Source organism: Mytilus galloprovincialis, chromosome 11 (assembly GCF_965363235.1).
Source record: "Mytilus galloprovincialis chromosome 11, xbMytGall1.hap1.1, whole genome shotgun sequence".
NCBI lineage: Eukaryota > Metazoa > Mollusca > Bivalvia > Mytilida > Mytilidae > Mytilus > Mytilus galloprovincialis.
The window spans coordinates 58170176-58180638 of NC_134848.1; the positions used below are offsets into that span (position 1 = coordinate 58170176).

At 33.8% G+C, this 10463-nt stretch overlaps 1 protein-coding gene across 1 annotated transcript; it reads left to right on the plus strand.

Moving 5' to 3' along the window:
- Positions 1-1532: 1532 nt before the first annotated feature.
- On the plus strand, positions 1533-10463 carry LOC143050835 (glutathione hydrolase light chain 1-like). Its single transcript, XM_076223944.1, has 8 exons — positions 1533-1573; positions 3480-3643; positions 4106-4255; positions 5172-5326; positions 6018-6208; positions 7302-7542; positions 8567-8680; positions 9814-10463. Exons 1-8 carry the CDS (start codon positions 1533-1535, stop codon positions 9961-9963), a joined length of 1206 nt encoding a protein of 401 aa, XP_076080059.1. The 3' UTR covers positions 9964-10463.

Genomic DNA, 10463 nt, shown 5'->3' on the forward strand with positions numbered 1-10463 from the left:
TGCCCTTCTTATAAATAAAGATAAATTCATATAAATTTATTGCAAATGGAACAGCAAACAAATGAACAAGACGAACAAAATCAAGTTTATTTGTATTGTAGTCACATGATGAGAAGCCGTCATGGGTCAGCTGTAGATGCCGCCATTGCCACTCTTTTATGTCAGTGTGTTTCTAACTTTCACAGTTGTGGCATAGGAGGTGGCTTCTTTATGACTGTATATAATAAGTAAGTATTTGTGTTAGATTTGGTCGTTTAACATCTGATTTGTAAAGATGTAAAAACTGAATATATTTTCTCTTTTCTCTTGTTTTAAAAAGAAAAATTAGTTTTGATAAAACAGGAAGTATTATATATTATCTCAAATTTTCCAAATTCAGTGACACCTTCCACCTTCAGAAGATGCTTTGTAGTTTTAGCTCCGGAATGAAATTTGTCATCAAATTGATATCTTATTTATAGCAGATTTTTTTGGTTTGTCTTTTTCTGGTTAAATTACCACCGTCTGATTTTTTTGCTGATAAATGATAACACTTTCATTTAAATATATATAATAGTATAAAACCGATCTAAACATCAGCTAAAACTTTAAACTAATGCATTTTACAATACGAACCAACAAAAAAAAAGGACTAACACTAAAACAAACAAATCAGGTTAAATACCATGAATTGGGAGTGGTATCACGTGTCCTGATAGGATATGCATATTTATATTTTGCTGCTCATGTCCTGAATTCCATACATTGCGGCTTCCAGTGATGAGTCATATTTGTCTTATAGACGAGAAACACAGTTTACTATGAATATGCCAGTCTCAATTCATGTGTTACTGTGTTATTGTCAAATAATTACATTAGATGTATGTTTCATTATAATACGTTATTCTGATTGGCTAACTAGCAATCTCGTGATATTCCTTAATCAATTGCATTACACAATGCAACTTTTCATTCATGATGACACGAGGTCCCACAATAAAGTGCACAGGTAAATGAAATAAAAACTTGATAAAAGGCGTGTTTTCATGATCCTATAGGTAAAAATGTAATTATAAGTATTGAATGCTTATTTTTTGTAACTTTATAGGGTTGTAAAAGCGTTGACTGTGCGCACATTTTTAGTATAAAGAGCTTCCGCGCTTCATACAAAATGTACTTCGTTCAACGCTTTTACACCCCAATAAATTTACAAAAAAGAGCATTCAATTCTTAAATAGAAATTATTTAAAACAATGCATCTAAAATCAAGTACTAGTATAGAACATTGCTATTAAGAAGACCGTTTACCACACAAATCATAAAGCATAAAAGATTTATTTAAGTCAGTTATACAATCCAACAGTTACAATCGTACAGTTACTGAGTTGATTTTTTCGATATCTGAGCTTTATCACATGATATAAGCATAGAAATTGACTTGTCGGTTCACATTTATGATTGCCACTAACTTTTGAAAAATAATGTGTATAGAAGAGTTTACTTATCGCCGACAACATCTTGATTTCAGGGAGTATAGGTCTGCATACACGATCATGGCTCGTGAAACAGCTCCTGGTGGAGCTAATGAGACCATGTTTGTCAATAGATCATCTACATTAGGTACGTATCAAACTGTCGTACAAGTGAGAGGTTTAGCGCTTTAAAACCAGATTCAATCCACCATTGTCTACATTTGAAAATGTCTGTACCAAGTCGGGAATATGAAAGTTGTTGTCCATTAGTTTTTGATGCGTTTTGTCATTTGATTTTGCCATGTGACCAGGGACTTTCCGATTGAATTTTCTTCAGAGTTAAGTATTTTTGTGATTTTACTTTTCACTACCAACACTTGTAGAACTGAATTTTCATTACCATAAGTTTAATGATAAAACAATAAAGCAATCAGGCTTTACATTTGCTTTAAATCGCGTTCAAACTGAAGAAAACATTTACTTTTTCGCTGCATTGAAGACCATTTGGTGACCTTTTGGTGACCTTTTGGTGACCTTTTGCTGTGTCTGTTCTATGGTCGGGTTTTTGTCTCTTTGACACATTCCCCATTTCCATTCTCAATTTTACTTTTACAAAAATGTCGGAAAAAACACCAAACGATTATATATAAATAGATAGATTGATAGAAAATTCGAATTAGATAATATAGTACTGTATGGTAATACTATAATCGGCAATCCTCGATGAACGGAATTTATCAAGTTTAGACGATTGAGTATAATTGATGTTTTACCGCCACGTGGTCACGTGACTGTCCTTTTCGGAGAACTTCGTCTCGTCAATGTCTTATCTCTAAATATCTGGTCTTTCTTTTCAACTTCCGAAGCAAGGTTGTCGGCTCTCCGGATATTCCAGAAGTCCTGCGTTTTTTTCCCGATTTTATGAGCTTCTATCCTTGCTTGGAAGTTGCTTTCTTTTATGAAATTAAAGTGCTGAATTTTGAGATTATTTGTTAAATCTAATCATAAGTGTCGGTCCAAGATGTGCTACTTGCGTTTTCTTTGAAATTTTCTAAAAAACAACTTTTTTTTCTAATTCAGTCTGTAACATACGCATGCAGATAAATAAAAGTGCAACAAAACCAGGTTCAATCCTCTATTTTTTCATAAAATGTCCTGTACAAAGTCAGGAATATTGCAGTTGTTATCTAATAGTCCGTTTATGACTTTGAACAGCAGTATTCTACTGTTGCCTTTATTTATTAAACAATTTGTTCTTGATTTTAGGTGGGTTGGCTGTTGGTGTTCCTGGCGAGATACGTGGTTATTGGTTAGCTCATCAGATCGGTGGTAGACTTCCATGGAAAGATTTATTTCAGCCATCAATAAAATTATGTCAGGAGGGTATAGTGGTTGGATCCCCCGTCGCCTTTGCTATGTCTCGTCAAACCGAAACTATTGAAAAATTCCAGGGGTTAAAGTTAGTATAAGCTTTTCAGCATGTCTGATATTTATCGGATTAACGCTGTTTACTTAACGTTTGAAAATACCAAACATCTGATTATAGAGAGCATGCGTTGTAATGTAAACCATTTCTTTATGGGCATGCTCGATTGCTAAGATTTATTGTTGTCTATCAAGATCAAGTTTACATAGGGAGCACCAAACTCAATTAATCTTTGGGAGCTTTTGGAACGAAATGCACAGATCAGATCCAACCAACAATACCTTATCTATTGACTTTTTGTTTTAATTTCTTCAAAAGAATTTGCTTAAATGCGAAGAAGGCGAAACAATTTTTGTTCTGTAAAAATTAAAGAAATAATGTAATTATTTGATATGAATGATGTTTGGTCGTCTCCTTTGAGATTCGATAAAAACAAAGGTTTTCATTTGAAGGAAACATATTTATTACTATTTGTAATTCTTAAAACACTTGATTTTACATCTTCAATTAGATTAGGAAGATGTGATATGAGTGCAACGAGACAACACTCAATACAAGTAACAATTTATAAAAGTACATAGTATATCTTGATATTTTCATAGATATTTAATAGTTAACCCAGCAACAGGGCGTTTCTATGAAGTTGGGGAAACTGTCAAAAGGCCAAAATTAGCCAGAACTTTGGAGATCATTGCTAATGAAGGTGTTGATGCATTCTATAATGGCAGATTAACGGAAGATATAGTGGCGGACATACAGGATGCAGGTAAGATGTAGCAGCGTCATATAAGATCCGCGAAGACGGAAACGTAATCCACCATTTTCTACATAAGAAAATGCCTGTACCAACTCAGGAATATGACAGTTGTTTTCTATACATTTGATGCGTTTTAGATTTTTATTATAGGGACTTCCCGTTTTCAATTTTCCTCGGAGTTCAGTATTTTTGTGATTTTACTTTTTAGTATCACTGCTAAGGCCAAACATATGGTTATGCTTCCTGCCTTCCTACCTGCATTTAATTGTTATGCCTAGCTTAATTAGAATATTACAGAATCATACAGTTCAGCCTTTTTTTATTAGGTTTTAAAGTCTCTTGAACATTTCCATTTTTAAGTCTGTGTACATAATTTAGTTTTACATTATTTTAGCCGTATCGAGAATACCCAATGCAAGTAGAGGCAAGTAAATATATTTCTATTTAGCAAAGTCTTGTTTCTGTTAACAGGAGGTATCATCACTGAGGACGATCTTGCTGAGTACACGGCACTAGTAAAGGATCCGTTGGTAGTTAAACTAAACACTGACAAAACTGTGTTCTCTCCTCCACCACCGTCTAGCGGAGCAATTTTACAGTTCATATTGAATATATTGGACGGTTAGAACTAGAATCAGATGTTTTACCTGCTCTTTCACTTGGAACACCTTTCATCTGGAACACATTTCATCTGGACTTACTGTTACTTGAAACCCCTTTCACCTGCTCTTTCACTTGGAATACTCTTCACATGGAGTTCACCTTTCATCTGGAACACATTTCACATGGACTAACTTTAACTCGAAACCCCTTTCACCTTGAACACCTTTTACCAGGAATACCTTTCACCTTGAACACTTTCCACCTTGTACACCTTTCACCTTGAACACTTATATATAAATCACCTAGAACACCTTTCACCTGGAACATCCATCACATAGAAAATCTCTCACATTTAAAATGTATCACTTTGAAAATCTTTCACATTTAAAACTTATCACCTGAAAATCTTTCATTTGAAACACCGTTTACCTGGAAAATCTTTCACTTGAAACACCGTTTACCTGGAAAATCTTTCAACCAGAACACCGTTCACCTTGAAAACAGTTCACCAAACTCCTCCAACATCGCCGTCAATTTTACTGTTCATATTAAATATACTGGACGGTTCGAAGAAGAACTAAAATTTAAAGTGAAAGATAGTATTTTGGATTACTTTTCTGGTTTGACAGCCGTAAATGTGCTTTTAGTAAAAGCCATTACGAAATATATCTCCAAAACATAAGTAACAATTAAATTGAGATAAAAAGTAATTTTCTGTTTTACTGATCAAGATATCGCCGGATATGTACAGAGCTCTTCGTCTCCTTTACAATTTTGTTTCTGAAGTATGACGTTATTGTTTATTGGATATGAAGTTCTATACAGTTTGAATATATTGTTCAAATGATGAACTTTCAATGGTATTTTTAAGCTCGATGTAAGAAAAACCTATGGTTATATTACATTAGTTTGTAAACTATACATCGTCTTGTAGGATATAACCTGAACGATAAAAGTCTTTCTTGTAAACAAAAAGAAATAGTGATTTGGCATAGAATCATAGAAGCCTTTAAGTTTGGTTTTGCTAAACGAACGAACCTTGGTGATGGAGATGTTGAAGACGAGGCTTTTAACGAAGAATTAAACGAGGTCAGTACATATCATATATATGTGAAAAAGAAGATTTGGTATGATTGCCAATGCAACAACTCTCCACAAGGGACATAGGTCATGGTACGTCCTTCAACAATGAACAAGGCCATACCGCAAAGTCAACTATAAAAGGCCCCAAAATGACAATGTAAAACAATTCAATCGAGAAAACTAACGACCTAATTAATGTACAAAAAATAAACGAAAAACAAATATGTAATATATACTTGTTTGTACTAATAAATCAATTGAAATTAGATTATGCAAATATAAACTGCCTATATATGAAGGCATGTTTAGAAAACAGACTATGTATTTGTCTTGCTTACAAGTGAAAAGAATTGAAGTACGTAGGAATGTTTAATGCATATTTTAAAACTTGCGAAATTGTGCAAATAAGATTCCTTCTTGCCATGCTTACAAAACACACGCTTTTGAACTGCATTTCTATCGCTCAAAACAAACAAAATCTTCATTCTACACTTATTTTAGTCATATGCTGTGATCGTTGATAGTGGTGGGTCTTCCCATGGATAGAAACAAGTGCCTGTGGCTGTGATGTAACTTGATAATTAGCCTTATTCAATATTGATTCATATTCGATGCTGTTATGCATTTTATTACTATAAGGTATTCATGTAAACATAAACTAAACGAAAAAAAAAAAAAAATCCAATTTTCATTTTAGTTTGTGAAGACCTTAACCTCCGAGGAGTATGCCGAAGAAATACGTGCTCAGATTTCGGATAGTCAAACTTTCGGAACAGAATACTACGGGCCAAATTTTTTTGATAGATTAAATTCGTCAGGAACTTCACACCTGTCAGTACTAGCTCCTAATGGAGATGCAGTATCGGTAACCAGTACCATCAATCTTTTGTAAGTGATGTAGGGTAACATAAACGTTAAGTATCGGTAACCAGTACCATCAGCCTTCAGTAAGTGATGTAGGGTAACTTAAACGTTAAGTATCGGTAACCAGTACCATCAATCTTCAGTAAGTGATGTAGGGTAACATAAACGTTAAGTATCGGTAACCAGTACCATCAATCTTTTGTAAGTGATGGTAGGGTAACATAGACGTTAAGTATCGGTAACCAGTACCATCAATCTTCTGAGTTATGTCGGGTAACATAAACGTTAAGTATCGGTAACCAGTACCATCAATCTTCAGTGGTTGATGTCGGGTAACATAAACGTTAAGTGTCGGTAACCAGTACCATCAATCTTCAGTAAATGATGGTAGGGTAACATAGACGTTAAGTATCGGTAACCAGTACAATCAATCTTCTGAGTTATGTCGGGTAACATAAACGTTAAGTATCGGCAACCAGTACAATCAATCTTCAGTGGTTGATGTCGGGTAACATAAACGTTAAATGTCGGTAACCAGTACCATCAATCTTCTGAAAGTCATGTCGGGTATTATAAACGTTAAGTATCGGTAACCAGTACCATCAATCTTCAGTAAGTGATGGTAGGGTAACATAGACGTTTAGTATCGATAACCAGTACAATCAATCTTTTGTCAGTTATGTCGGGTTACATAAATGTTTAGGGATTATTGTTGAAGACCGAATGTTTGGCTCAGCCTATAGATGTCTTTGATTTTTTTTTATTGTTTCGCGTTGCTGTCTTCTCGATTATCCCTCATCTGCTCGTATTACCCTTTAAATGAAAACGTTTTAAGTACTTTTATTTCTGGTCAGCGGTGCTCAAAAGGGTTTTTATTGATAAGCGTCAACCGTTAAATAATCATAAAACTACATACAAAGCATACAATAGATTCACTTGACTTATAGAACGATTGACGACACGGTGAAAAATTTGATCATTTTTAAAGGAGAACTACAAATATATTATTACACGCAAAACACAATGAACTATTTTATACAGCAGAACAGGAAGCAAATTGTCATTGATCATCACAAATTGCAAACAAAAATGGCTGCTTTATGCATGTGTATTTTAGTTTCGGATCTAAAGTTGTTGGAAGTCGAACTGGTATAATATTTAACAACGAGATGGGCGATTTCTCTACACCAAACACGGTTAATGCTTTTGGTCTTCGTGCATCTCCAGCAAATTTTATTAAACCTGGGAAACGCCCACTTTCCTCCATGTCTCCTAGTATTGTAGTTGGTCCTGACGGCGTGGTAGATCTAATCGTTGGAGCCTCGGGTGGTACAAAGATAATCACATCCACAGCCATGGTGAGTTACACAGCGATTAATAATACCACAGACAGATATTTAACAATAGTTGTTGTGTATATTATAATTCATTCTGAAGTCTAGACTAAACTAGTTACGGTGACTTATAGTTGTTAATTTCTGTGTCATTTGGTCTCTTGTGGAGAGTAGTCTCATTGGCAATTATACAACATCTTCTTTTTTATAGTTAGTTTGTTGACAGATGTTTTAGATGCTTATACAATAAATGGCTGTTTTATCGTTATCCTTGTACCCTTTTGGCTGAAGTTGGTTTGGTGATTTAGCTTACAAAATGTTTGGTATCTGAATAAAGATCTTGATCAGTTCTTTTCTTTCTTCAGACATAATCACCATAATATTTAAGCAACAGTCCCGAAATATATATTCCCGTATAACATGCACAAGTTTACCACCCCGCCGTTTTGACAGGGCTTTGGTATTGACATGTTTTCAAAAATACTTTTCTTCTGTGAATTTCCATTACTTAAAACAATTGCATTAATGTTATAAGATTACGGCTGCAACGGTCCGTCAAAATTATTTACAAAAGTATTGGCTTCTCTGTCTTTGACCTTCGTCTTCAATGGTAATATAGCCATGGCTTTGAAAACACTTGTTTTCATCATTATCAGAAGAATTTTATACCAGAAAACACGTGCTGTGCATACATAAATCCTTTCAGAGGCATAGTGGATGATTCATTTGAATGGTATTTTATGTTATTTTGTTTTAACATACTCAGTAGCTGTAACTCCAAACGGTCTGAGTTTATTGATCACGTTACCTGTTAAACATGCATCATCTATTAAACAAGATGGTTTTGTTTAATATTTCAAACACGATCATAATTTTCTCAAACCTAGAAAACTAATAAATGTATAAGTGTCATATATGATATACAAAAAAAATGTACTCTGACTGTATCATATAAATGAATACATGTACGTAAACAAAAAATATATACCCATGATCATAATAATATGTACATGTACTCAGTACATATAATACAAATGTTAATTTTCAGGTTACCATTTTAACGCAATGGTTAGGTTTTAGTATAAAGGAGGCCATTGACCATAGAAGAGTACACCATCAGCTACTTCCTCCTAATATTGCTGTTGAAAAAGGATTTCCACAAGTAAGTATAGACAATTAACCATAGAGATTACATAATTAGAAACGGATATTTCCGAAATTAAGTAAACACGACTCATACCCGTTGGTAAAGTTTGGCTATTAACGTAAGATAGTCATTTCCCTCAAATAAACCTGAAAGATAACTTTTCTACGGACTTTAGAAGAGTATGAAAGAATACTTCAGTTGGGTTTATTTTATTATTTCATTTGCTTACCAATCCAAAAAGTCCACTCAAAGTCGCTGTAAAGCTTAAATAACTTCATTCTACATAGACATTCAAATGAAACTTTATAGCAACATATTAATTAAGTTCAAATTGTAATGAGGAGTACTAAACCATAAAATTGAATTTGGTGTCAATGTTACAAATATTTTAAACAGTGTAAAAATAATAATAATACGTGGGATGATTGTCAAATGAGACACCTATCAACCAGAGACCAAATTAGGTGGCTGAAAGTAACTTCGTGTTACTGTACGGCCTTTTACATTGACCAACACCAATACATAAAGGTTAACAAGCAATGTATGGCTCTCAAATGAAAAAAATGTTCAACAATTAAAACGAAAAAACTAACGTCCTGATTTTGACAAAACACTAAACCACAAAACAGACAGAAATCCAACGACAAACACAAAATTGCAGATTCCTAACCTTGGACATTTGGACACAAAGTACTAGATAAAACATGTAAGTGAGCGCTCAACCCTACCCTTACTGGTGACGTTATGTTCCCTTGTAAACGCATTGCACTGGTAAGTTGTCACTGTATGGCTAATGTATAGAGAAATATGGTGATATGGTGATATGGTGTTATTCCCCAGTTGACCCTATATATCTTCCCTTGTCGTATTTCCCCTCTGACTTCATTACATTTTATAAAAAATGTTAAAAGTAAAAAGTACAGATATAAATTTCATAAATAAAGGAAAAATGGTAAAAAAATAAATCTAAAGCAACCGGCATCATGAATGCATGCGCGGAAAAGTAAAACTCAAAACGTTGATGGATTCCGTATTGAAATAAGAAAAATCAGAATATACTCTGTACGATAAAGATACACTTCTCTGTTTACGTACATTGTATGTGACTTGACTAAATGATATATAACAATTTTCATCTTATATTTTAGTTTATTCTTGATGGATTGGTGTCACGTGGACATAATATAACAGTGCAAGACAGTGCAGGATCTGTAGTACAAGGTATACTTCAGCGACGGGAAGGATGTGTTACTGCTAACTCCGACTTCCGCAAAGAAGGAGTGCCTGACGGATTTTAGATAAAGAAGAGATTCTTTTAACTTTTTTAAAACTTTTTTATATGACTGTCTGGTGAATACTTTGAGTTGCACACTACTGCAGTACTAGTGCCAATGATTCCCCTTGTATCATTATTACTTATATATATCACAACAAAAGTGCATGCTTATCAAAACAATCATACTAATTAAACAGATAGGTAAATACAGGTAGCTTCATTTAGTTCATGTTTGTTAAGTTGTTAAAAATCATATTTTGCTGCTCCTGCTTGAACAAATATGGATTTTATTAAAATGCAACTGTAAAAAGTGTTGCATCACAAAGTCAATATGTGCATATTGTCAGGACTGGAAGGAATTCCAGTTTGCACAAATTTTACAATATACTCTTTGGACTTTGAAGGTTTGTTTTTAATATTTATATAGTTGTGTGTGCTGTAATATCCTACCATATGACGGATTAAATTTCTTGAAACTTTGTATCTCGTGTTAGATTACTATTTTGTTTATTTCAGTTTGTT